Source organism: Budorcas taxicolor, chromosome 8 (assembly GCF_023091745.1).
Source record: "Budorcas taxicolor isolate Tak-1 chromosome 8, Takin1.1, whole genome shotgun sequence".
NCBI lineage: Eukaryota > Metazoa > Chordata > Mammalia > Artiodactyla > Bovidae > Budorcas > Budorcas taxicolor.
Window position 1 is genome coordinate 70,063,517 of NC_068917.1, and position 12,076 is coordinate 70,075,592.

Sequence of the window (12,076 nt, forward strand, 5' to 3'; positions counted from 1 at the left end):
CACCTGAGTAGAAAAGCCCTTTGAGTTTCAAATCTGGGCCCAGAGCGGTAGGGATTGCTTGTCAGTGAACAAGGCAGGCTGGCACGGAGAAGGCTGGACAGATGGCCATTGTGGTGACTGCACCTTCCTAGCTGGGAGGCCGGGGGTGGTGACAATAGCCACCCTGGTCTCCAGCCAATGAGGCCATATGTAGTAGGCCGAGGAGCTGGCTGGCAAGGGGAGCGGCTGGAGGGAAGAGGCAGGGAGGTCTGAAGTTGGGGCTGGGGGAAAGGGGGCTCTCTTTCGGAGAACCCTCTGCCTTTGCAGGGGACCACAGCCCTTGGTTTCCTTTCCACCTTCTCAGGTTCTCCCCAAGACCTAGTCATAGATAAGGTCACAGGGTTGGTGAGGGGCAGGGACCAGCTGAAGGTCTGTCTGATGCCACGGCCCCTGCTTTCCTACCAGCCAATACAGGCGATATCAAAGCTGTCCCTCTCCCCCCACCCCAACCCCCACCCCCTGCTGCAAACCAACCCCCCACCACTGGTGGGAAGGGACATCACCTTTCTTACTCCAAATGCAGGAGCTCCAGGGAGCTGCCATGCCACAGCCAGGGGAAGGAGGGTAGCTTGGGAGGGCATGAGAAATGGCATTCTTTATTCATAAATAAAAACATAAAATTACCAGAAATAGTTTACATGGCCAAAAGGGGGCATCAAAAATAAATCAAAGCTGTCAAAAGCAGAGCAAACCAAACAAGACACAACCAAGAGAAAAATAACTCTGTACATGGTCTTCCAAATGCTAGTCCATCCATAGCGAGCCTGGGCCGGAGTTCCCTCTTTGCCTTCAGAGGAAGCACAAGGGTGACCACAGATAAATGAGGAAGGCGGATCACGAAAGCACACAGGTGCATACAGAGATGCGTGCCCTCCTGGCAGGGACAGCTGCGGCTCTGACCGCCCAGCCTGCCTGACCCCTAGGATCTCTCCTAAGAAGTGGCCCAGGCCAGGCCGGGAGTCGAGCAGGAGCAGAGGCTCGGCAGGTGCTTCTCAGGGGAGAGGTACCCCCCAACGCAGTCCCCATGGAACTCGGTGTTCGTGGGGACTGACTGTGTCCAGCAGGGGTTAACCCGAATGCAGAGACCAGAGAATAAATCCAGGGTGGGCCCCACATGAGAGTCTGGTCACTCTAAAGCCCAGAGGCAGAGCCTGCCTCGGCATGGCTGCCTCCTTGCTCACAGCAGAGAGCTTCACCATCCTTTGGCTAGCAGAGCCACAGCTCTGATCCAGTGAGCATGCGTCCTAGCAGTTGCTCTCGGGGAAGGGGCGGTGATCTCCTACTGGCCCTGGGCCAGGCTGCCTGTTCCGAGGCCTGCGTGGCCGACTTCTCCAGTCCTGCTCAGCCTCTGCTGCTCAGAGGCTCCTTCCGGAGACAGGCTGGGTTTGGCAAGGTCCAGGAATAGCACAGAGGTTTTAGCACAGGGAAGGGAAGGGAAACCACACCGCGGCGAGGTCGCTATGTTATAGGACACTTTCATTCTGGTGCAACTGGGCCACCCTGGAGTCTCGGGCTGGTGGCAACCCAGGGAGGGCTCCATGGGTTGGCCTGGTGCAGAGATGCGGACAGGGGTGCAGGGCACTGTCACACTGAGGTGGAGCTGCTGTGCCCCTCAGCGCCCTCCCCTGGGGCTTAGCACCCACCTCTTTGCAGCGAGGTCTTGAGGGTAGAGCAATGGGTTTTTGGCTGCCCTTTGGGAGGGGGGGGGTCTCCAGCCTGAGGAGGGGGCAGCAGCCTCTTTTTCTATCCGTCAGGACAGCCTCTGGGAGGAAAGGACTCAGACAAGGCACAGGCTGGTAGAGACGGAGAAACCAAGAGACAAGGGAAGTCTTTGACTTGGGGAGCAGGGGTGATCTGCCTGTGTCCTGTGCATGGGACTGGCCTCCAGGCAGAGAGGGGGCTCTGGGCCTGTGGATTCCGGGTTTAAGTCTAGCCTATGACTAAGAGTAATGGCTTGAAATTCCAGAGAGGCTCCTCTGTCATGTGAGGGCAGGACAGGCACAGCCTAACTTGGGGAATGGAAGGCAGAGCCAGCATCCGGGAGGGCGGCCCTGCTCTCAGTCCAGGCTCAAGGAGGGACTGTGGGAACCCTGGTAGGATGGGAGGCTGGAGAAGAAGCAGCTCCCCACTACCACCTGGGCCTGAAGGGGTCCACAGTCGGGGACAGAACTGGGGAGCAGTGGCCTGGGGCTGCTGCATACTCAGACATTTGGTTAACCCCCCTCAGCATGCGGGCGTGAGCCCAGGAATCCAGCCGGGGCTGGCTGTCCCAGGAACAGCAGCTGCAGCTCGAGGCAAAAATAGAACATGGAACAGCCTGGCTGCCTGCGAGATCTGGCTTGTGTCTGAAAAGACAAGAAAGGAAAAAGAAGAAAATTCCCTGAACCAAGCAACTGAGAAACAATCTTTTCTCTGCACATCTTTGAAAGGGAAGGCCAGCCTTCTGCAGGCCAGGGGTCCTTGACTACGGGGCTCTGGTGGGGCTAATGCAAGCAGAGGGGGGGGGTGCAGCTGGGGGCCCCAGGGCCTTTCAGAGGCTGTGTTTGAGCCTCTTACTGTCTTTGGACACTGGCACTTTGGGGCTTAGCCCTGGAAGTGACAAGGGACATGCCCGGCAGCAGGATGGAGCTGAAGGGGAAGGGGGAAGGCCTAGCCCAGATGACCCTGTGCCATCTCATTGGACACAGGTTATTCTGAGTTCAAGCAAAGACTTGGTTCTTAGGAATTAAAACCAATGCAAGGTAACTGCTGAGCAACCTGAACAGGAGGGGAAATCCCTATCTCTGTTCTCATGATGAAAAGATCTGGGGGCTCCCCTGGGGACAGCATGGAGTTACACACTCCCTGCATCATCTTTCCTCCTCAGCACCCACACCAGGGCCTTGGGGCTATGGCTTTAAGAAGAGATCAAAGGCCACCAGTCACCCCGAGGCTGCTCACGTCCAGTCAGCAGAGCTAGACGGTCTGGCTGTCACCACCTAGCTTCTCCTTCAGACCCTCTCTGGTCTGGCTGAGTCTCGACACCCCCTGGGTGGCCCCAGCTCTTCCCTCCTTTCTGAGACCAACAGTGTTGGGAAGCTCTGATTTCTGTTCAGCCAGTTTCTCCACATCCCACTCCAAGCCCTGTCCCTCCATGGTCGGGGGAAATAGCTCAGGTATGACCAGGTCAGATTCCAAAGCTTCTGGTCATAAATGCTCGTGTTCTGTTCCCAAGGGGCATCCCAGTGTGTTGGGAGCGGGGATGGGGGGACAAGAAAAGTTGTAGGAAAAGAGGTGGAAGGGAGCTTCCGTCAGTCATCACCCTCTCTGGGAGAGCATTTAGGGAGAGCATTTAGCATTTGAACAAAGACCAAGTTTTAGGAAGCCCTTAACCAAATCTTGATGATCCCAGGACTCCTCTCTTGGCAAAGCTGGAGGTCTGGCTAGCTGCAGGGTTGCTAAGCGCTGGATCTTGGGAAAGGCCAGGAGAGGCCCTGTAGCAACAACTGTCCCCCACTCCCACCCCGCAACCAATCTCCTCGCCTTGAAGTCTGTGCTTCTTCTCTCTGAGGCCTGAGCAGGGTAGCAGGGCAAGGGAGCCCCCATCGACGGACTCAGCACCCCTGCCTCCCAATGCCAGGTCCCGGGCCCTCTCCCAGGAGGCCCCTCAGATCTCAGTGGCGATGATGTCCTCGTAGGGGATGTCAGCCCCTTCAAGGTCGATCTCAAAGGGCTCCCCCGCCCCGTCCCCGCGGGCCAGCTGCTGCAGTGCCTTCTCCAGGCGCTGGTTCCGCTGGTACATGGCCAGGTAGCTCTGCTGCAGCTGCTTCTGGTACTGGATCACTTTCTCCTTCTCCTCCTTCCACACCAGCCGCTCGTGCTGGAACCCGGAGGACATCTGGTCATGCCCCTGCCGCTCCTCCTTGAGCTCTGCGCGCAGCCTCTCCAGCTCGCGCTGAAGGGCGGGCACGTCGTCCGCGGAGGCGGGACCCAGGGCGGCCGCGTCCCTGCTCCGCTGCAGGGCGGCCTGGGCCCGCAGCTCCAGCAGCTCCTGCTCCAGCAGGTTCACCTTCTCCCGCAGGAGCTCCGCCTCGTTCTTCTTGCGCTGCAGCTCGTTTTCGCACACCTCCAGCTCCAGGCCCTTGGTGCGCAGCGCGCTCTCCAAGTCCTGCGTCTTCAGCTCCAAACTCTCCAGGCGGCCCCGCGTGTCCTTCAGCTGAGCCTTCAGGTTGAGGATCTCGCTGGCCTTGGCGTTGATCTCTGTTTGGGACTCCTTCAGCTGCTGCTTCAGGAGGGAGATCTCTCCGGACTTCTGGCACACCTGCCACGGGGCAGGGCAAGGACAAGAGAGAGCCAAGGGGTGAGAGTCCGCACGTACGGGGCATCTGACTGCTTAAAAGCACTTAATTCTACGCGATCCAGTGATTGGGACCCGTGGTTTTCACTGCGGAGGATGCGGGTTCAGTCCCTGATCGGGGAACTAAGCTCCTGAAAGCCACCCAGTGCGGCCAAAAATAAAAAGAACTAAGCTAGTCCTCACACGGTGCCTGGAAAGAGCCCCCAGCATGGTGGTCTGGGCGACCCACGAAGGCCAAGCCCCTCTGTGAGGCTCCTTTCATTCTGAATCTGGCTGGGTCTGTCCACAAGCCTGCCTCACCCCCAATTCAGAGTCTAAATCTCAGTCCATACCCAAACTCATGTCCCTGTTGTTTAGTTGCTAAGTCCTGGCTTTGAGACCTCATGGACTGTAGCCCACCAAGCTCCTCTGTCCATGGGATTCTCCAGGCAAGAATACTGGAGTGCCATTTCCTTTTCCAGGGGATCTTCCTGACCCAGGGATCAAATCTGTGTCTCTTATGTCGACTACTTTGGCAGGTAGTTTTTTTTTTTTTTTTTTTTAACCACTGGGGGAGTCCACCCAAACTTATAGCTATGTATAAATTAAGGGCCAGTGGTTTAATCTGCCCACAGCTGGTAGCTCCACTATCTACTTTAACATCAATGATGTCAATTTGGGGTCTGCCTAACTTCTATCATTTGTGTATATGCTCACACCCTCTGGCCTCACCCCTGCACATACTCTCTCCTTCCTCTTGGGATAAAGACAATATTCATACAATCATGGCTGCACCCCAGCAACCAATTGGGCTCAGAGACAGTGCCCAGCTGGCATCTGCCAAATGATGAGCCACTGTTCTCCCCAGCGCCCTCCACCATTTCTACTTCAGTCTCCATCAAAAGTTGGCTAAGAGCAGCAAACAAAACTAATGACACTAATGACACTGACACAGACCATGTGTCTATGGAGTCCTGGCCACTGGGGGTCACGACTCCAAGGTCAGTCTGGCTGGCTGTGTCACAAGAGCATTTTCTGCCAGCCTGCAGGAAAGATGGCCAGAATGAAGGCCAGGCCTGGGCCTCCACAGAATAGAGTCTTTGAGCAAGACTGGAAGTATTAATATTTCCTCTTTTCTTCTTCAGGTAGAACCACCCCTTTTTCTCATGCACCACCTCTGAAGTGTGCACAGCCCCACCACCATGCTTGGCTGGGACTGAAACAGCCTTCCGAGGGTGAACCTGGATTTGCGTCATGCAGGGGGCAGCAGAGCCGTGGCTGAGGATGGGGCCTCGCTTTGAATCCAGAGTGACCCGGCCAATTCTGCATCCATTAGCACAGTAGCATTATGAACATAAAACTCTGAACTCTGGGACCTGGGATCAGATCCTGGCTCTGGTATCTGTTATGTGGTGACTTTGGCAAGTCATCTAACAAGCTCTTTGCTATTATAATTGTTCTCCGTGCTTCAGTGTCCTTAACTCTAAATTGAGTTTCATAGGGCTGTTGTAAAGGTTAAATAAAAGGACCTGGAACCTGGCATTAATAAACACTCTATGAATTATTGTTATTATAAACATGTTTGTAATATATCTCTATATTTTTGTGAAAATTTACTTCATTTATTGTTTTACTAATAGTCTGACTGGACAACCTGGGAATGAGGTCACAGCCATATCCAGCTTAGTTCTGGATTAGACAAGCAAGAACGGATGCATAATGCTAGCGCTGGCTTATGTTCTGAGATGGGCCAAAGTGTTCTCAAGTCCTGGCTGAGAAACCATGGCTGGGAAAGGGTCTCCTGAACCAACACTGATGAGAAAAAGAAAGGCACTGGTCCCATGGCTGGGGTCCTTTCCTCTTTGGGAAACCTGGCAAACAGACAGTGACACTCCCTGCCCCCCTGTCTAGTGCCTCTATCCATCACTTCCTCAGAAAGGCTCTTTTTCCTTTACCCTTGAGAACACCTGTCATTCTAATTTCCAGAATAAGCACAGGAGATCAGTTCAGACAGATGGCTGCATGGCTGATGGTGTGCCGCCCCCACCTAGGGGTGACGCTGGTCTAACCAGACCCAGTGAGCCCTCAACCCCTTCCCAGGGGAGTCTCTGGGGTGAATGCCATGCGCACACCTCTTCTGGTCCCTGCACCACCTTTAGAGGCCCATCAGGTGAGAAAAGTGAGCAGGATATGGGGGTTAGGCTGTTCTCCAGTGAGACCAGGGGCAGCCACCTAATTTCCAAGTGTGCCTGAGGGTGTGCATGTGTATATGAGTCCTCTTTCTTCCTGCTCTATGCTTCCATCTCAGCCCACCTAACAGAAGCTCCACCTGCACTTCTATGAGGACTGGCCAACTCTGTCCCCGAGACCTGCACAGATGTGACCACTCCCACCAGTGGATGAGGTCCCTTTCCTCAAAAGTCACAGATGAGGGCCTTCCCTGGTGGTCTACTGGTTGAGACTCCATGCTCCCAGTGCAGGGAGCTTGGGTTCAATCCTTGGTCAGGGAACTAAGACCCCACATGCCGTGTTGTAGCCAAAAAGTTAAAAAAAAAATCCCGCAGCTTTGGAACTGTGATGTTTTCGGAGTGCAACAAAAACAACAACAAAAAGATAAAGAAAAAACATCACAAATAGTGCTACGGTCTTTTGTGGCTTTCATGAACCAGAGATGGTTTGTGGTCCTGTAGAGCCTCTGTGAGCAGATGCACTGAGGTGGCCCTCAGACAGCCTGGCTGGGACTTGGTTCCCTTGTTCTAGTTTCTCAGCCAACGACTCAATTAGTAAATTCAGTTCTGGCCATGAGGCATCTGGTTGGGGAGATGAAGAAGCCCAGACTAAGAAAATCTCCAACATGGTTTACTGGGGAGCCCTTTCTTTGGGTCAGGAAGCCAGCACTCCAGCCCAGTTTTCCGGGGCAATTGTGTTCCCACCCCTGTTGCTCCAGTAGTTCAGCTGGTGAAGAATCTGCCTGCAATGCACAAGACCCCAGTTCGATTCCTGGGTTGGGAAGATTCCGTGGAGAAAGGATAGGCTACCCACTCTAGTATTCTTGGGTTTCTCTGATGGCTTAGATGGTAAAGAATCTGCCTGCAATGCAGGAGACCTGGGTTTGATCCCTGGGTTGGAAGATCCCCTGGAGGAGAGCATGGCAGCCTGCTCCAGTATTCTTGCCTGGAGAAGCCTGGCAGGCTACAGTCAATGGGATTGCAAAGAGTCGGACATGACTGAGCGACTTCACACTTCTCCCTGTTGCCTAGAGCCTGGAGGAGACCTGGAGAAAGTGGTGGGGAATGCAGGCACTGAACCCCTGCCCACCCCCCCGCCCATGCCCTCATCCTTACCTCCCACTGCGTCTCCTCCAGTGCAGGGGCAAAGCTGGTCTTCTCCTTCTCGTAAGACCTGAGTTTGGTCTCCAGCAGGTCCTGCTCCTTCATGAGGCTCTCGAGTTCCTGCCGGAGCTGCCGTTTCTCCTGCTGGAGCTGGAGCACCTGGAGATGCAGGACCTGCTGGGCACGCTGGCTCTTCTGTGCGGCCACCTTCATCTTGCCTTTGGCTTCCAGCCCCTCCAGCTCATCCTTGCAGCGCCGCGGCCGCTCCTCATAAGGTTGGCTGGCGGCCAGCTCCTTCTCCTCGAAGCTGCGGTGCAGTCTCTGCAGCTCACCCTCCCTCTCCAGCAGCTGCTTCTCCAGCTCCTGGATGGTGCACTGGTCCGTGGAGATGGGGGAGCGCACAGAGCCCTTGTCCTTGCTTGCGTGGGCCAGCTTGCTGCCCCCGTCGGAGAAAGACAGGGCCTTCAGGCTCATCATGTTGCTGTCTTGGAGGACAATGCCCTGTGTGATGTTGTGGGCTGAGCCCCCAAACCGGCTGGCGGGCCCCACCGGAGTGACCAGCGGGTCCAGCTGGTAGCTGCTGCTGGTACTGTGGGTGGGCAGGCTGGACATGGAGTTCCGGCCAGAGTCGGACAATGCCCCGGAGCACAGGCTGGGCTTCAGCTCCTGCTCCTTGGGCTTGTCCAGAGGTGCGGGATGCAGCTGGTGGCCGGCGCTCTCAGGGGATGAGTGGAGGATGGCGCCTGACCGAGGCAGCACTGGCTTGAAGGCCGTGGGTCTCACAGCACCTTTCTCAGAACCCTGGGGAGGAAAACAGCCATACTGACCCTGTGTCTCCCTGCGATGAGCCCTGAGTCAGGTATGCATGCCAGCCACATGGCAGCTTACTGGTCGGGGGCTGCAGGTGACCTCACCTGTTACTCTGAAAGGTGGTGAACCTCCCTCAAGGAGGAGGAATTCCTCCATGCCTGTCCTTAAAGATCATCAGGCCCTTTGTTTTGGGAACTGCTAACCAGTTTGTCACCAGTTTCTCCAAGATGACAGCCTTTTAGGTTTACTGGCTGAGACCCCCATGCCAGGGTTCTGGGGCTCCGTGTGCTGCAGGTAAGGATGCTGGACACACTGTCCTCAGGGAAGTTCATCCCTGCTTCTTCCCCATTACTCCCAGTTGGCCAGCAGCTGGAACTCTGGCCGTGGCCTCCCCCAGTGGTTGGGAGAACTGCTTGAAATAAGTCTTTTCCCTAAAGCCATCATTTTCATTATTAGAGGACTTCAAAGTTTACAAGCTGTTTACTTTGAAAAGCTTAAAACTCTATCCAACACGTGGGCCATTTCCTAGCATATTAATGCATAGATTCATCCTCCCAGGTGAGGCCAGGGTACTGAATAGGAACAATGCTTCTAGCACCGACTGGCAGGACCCATGAGAACTTAAACTGGGACGAGGGATGGATTTCCGAGCACCTGGGATTCTCTGCCCTCATCCTTGCTAGATTGGTGATGATAACAAACCCGAGGGACTTTCCTGGTGGTCCAGTGTTTAAGACTCCGTGCATCCACTTCAGGGGGTGCGAGTTCTATTCCTGGTGAGGGAACTAAGATCCCGCAAGCCACGCAGCATGGTGAAAAACTAACTACCAAACTCACAGCTCTTATCCCACCAAAGATGCTTTGGGGCTGGTTTCAGTGAGAGCTGCTCTCCCACCAGATCAGCAAAGGAGGAGAAAGCCCACCTCTGTGAGTCCTCTAACAAGAGAGCCTGCCAGATCTCTTCAGGTGGGCTCTCCACCTGCTTTTCCAGATGGTAAGCGAGCCCCTCTCCCTTCCCACGCACTTGAAAACACTGCTATCGGTCCTGTCTTGGCAATCCTGAGTTACAGCCCAGCGAGTTCAGAAAGGCTTGCATTCTCCGATTGCTCTGTGCTAAAAAGCTCACCCAGGACTTTTGCATTATGAGACTGATCAATGTGTCTATTCCTTTGTCCAATCTTGCTCTCTGGTGTGGCTGAGCACTCCTGCCCTCTCTGCATCATTCAGTAATGTAAGCGTTCTCAGTGATGTAAGCATTTAAGACCTTCACCGCCGCCGCTCTCAGCCCCAGGCCTCTTTCCTGACTTTCCAATCCAGCCACCCACACCAGAGACCCCCCCACTTACCATCTCTAGCTGATTGGAGAAGGGCAAGAGCTTCGGGGGGGTGGACGGGTCGAAGTCCACCCCTGCCTGGCCCCCTAGGTCCCCACTGGACAGTGCCGTGTAATCAGGGCGGTGGGAGCCCCGGGCCTTCTGGCTGACCTTGATGTAGAAGAAGTCTTCGCTCTTGCCCATTTTGGAGCTGGACTTGCCATGCCCTGAGTCTTGGGAGAAGCCAAACCTCAGCAGCCCGTCTGAATAGCGGTTGAGCTTCTTGAGGTGGGAAGACTTGCGCAGCTTGTACTGAGAGGCCCGGCAGTGCTTGCTGTGGAAGCCGTGGCCGGAGATGAGGCTGCTGACGCTACCCATGGCGACACGGGGGCCGAGGACAGCTGGGGCAGAGCGGGGACCTGGCGTGGCAGGGGCGGCGAGGGGCAGTCCTGGCTCCGAGAAGAGACTGCAGTCATAGCAGAAGCCTCACAGAGCCTGGGAGAGCTGAGACCTGGAAGGAGACATAAGCAGAAGTCAGCCTGGATGGGCTGGCCATGGCACATCCCCACTGGTGACCAACCTCGAGATCTGGGCAGCAGCAAAATGCGTGTTTTCCCCTAACAGAGGCTCAGCCCTGTCTCTGTCTCAATGGGCTCCCCTCTCATTCTTCCTTTGTCCTCTAATTCAGCAAACATCTGCTAGAAGCCTCCAATGGGATGACTCTCTTCTTCTTTTTTTTTTTTTAATTTTTATTCTTTTTTTTAACACCAAAAACATTCTGTATTAGGGTATAGCTGATTAACAATGTTGTGACAGTTTCAGGTGAATAACAAAGGGACTCAGCCATACATATGCATGTATCCATTCTCCCCTCAAACCCGCCTCCCATCCAGGCTGGCACATAACATTGAATAGAGTTCCATGTGGTATACAAAGGTTTTTGTTGGTTATTCGCTTTAAATATAGCAGTGTGTACATGACCTTCCAAAAGTCCGTAACTATCCCTTCCCCCCCAGCAACTGTGAGTTTGTTTTCTAAGTCTGTTAGGTTTTTCCTGTTTCGTAAGTCAGCTCATTTGTATCATTTCTTTTTAGATCCCACATAAAAGGGATGTCATATATTTCTCCTCTGTCTGACTTACTTCACTCAGTATGATACTCTCTAGATTCATTCATGTTGCTGCAAATGGCCTTATTTCATTCTTTTTAATGAGTAATGTCCCATTGTATGTATGTACCACGTCTTCTTTGAGACGGCTTACTTCTCAGCACTGGGATGCCGGGGTGAACAGTTACAGTCCCTGCACTCAGGGGGCTTGTGTGTGGTGAAGGGTGGACAGGCCATAAACAGATCAATGTGTGTGACCTCAAGTGATCTGTGTGCTTCAGGGGAAATAAAGCCAAGTGAATGGGATGGAATTCTGTTGTTGTACTAGTCGCTCACTCAGACTTCTTGTGACCCCACGGACTATAGCCCGTAAGGCTTCTCTGTCCGTAGACTTTTCCAGGCAAGAATACTGGAATGGGTAGCCATTCCCTTCTCTAGGGGATCTTCCCGATCCAGGAATCGAACCCAGGTCTCCCACACCGCAGGCAGACTCTTTACCGTCTGAGCCACCAGGAAGGGGAAGTGGTTCTTTTATGCAGGGAAAACAGAGGAAACCTCTCTGTTTGGTGTCATTTGAAGAGACCCCAAGAAAATGAAGGAGAAAGCTATGTGGAGATCTGTGGGGAGAAAGAGGAAGCTCAGGGGTAGCCCCAAGTGCAAAGCCCTGAGTCCCTGAGTGGAATGTGTTGGGCATTTGTGAGACCAGCAAGGAGGCCAGTCTGGCTGGAAGGTAGTTAGCAGTGGGGGTTTGGAGGACACAGACGTCAGAGAGCTAGTAGGTGCCAGGCAGAAGGAGCCTGACTGGCCATAGAGGTTTTGGCTTTAGTCTGAGATAAGAAGCCCCCAGATGGCTTTAAGCAGCTGACAACTTGGTCTGACTTGGGTTGTGGAGGGTCACTCTGGCTGCTGTACAGAAAAGAGCCACTGAAGAGCTTGAGTTGGAGGTGCTGGGCCTGTTACCTCAGCTGAGTGACTAACATGGCTAGGCTAGGGTGGTAGCTGTGGGTTCGATTTCTCTTCAATTTTATTTTTATTTACTTAGTCTTGACTGTGCTGGCTCTTCGCGACTTTGCGGGCTTTTCTCTAGTTGTGGTGCACGGGCCTCTCACTGCAGTGGCTTCTCTCGTTGCAGGGCATGGGCTCTGGGTTGCACGGGCTTC

At 54.2% G+C, this 12,076-nt stretch overlaps 1 protein-coding gene across 1 annotated transcript in view; it reads right to left on the minus strand.

The window, feature by feature from the left end:
- Positions 1 to 2,514: 2,514 nt before the first annotated feature.
- Positions 2,515 to 12,076, minus strand: part of LZTS1 (leucine zipper tumor suppressor 1) — a 66,268-nt gene continuing 56,706 nt past the window's right edge. Inside the window, exons 2-4 of the mRNA XM_052645107.1 lie at positions 9,843 to 10,320; positions 7,699 to 8,487; positions 2,515 to 4,339 (exon numbers count right to left, since the gene is read on the minus strand). Coding sequence (XP_052501067.1) covers positions 3,686 to 4,339; positions 7,699 to 8,487; positions 9,843 to 10,187 — 1,788 coding nt within the window. The 5' untranslated portion in view covers positions 10,188 to 10,320 and the 3' untranslated portion in view covers positions 2,515 to 3,685. The remainder of the gene's footprint in view (positions 4,340 to 7,698; positions 8,488 to 9,842; positions 10,321 to 12,076) is intronic.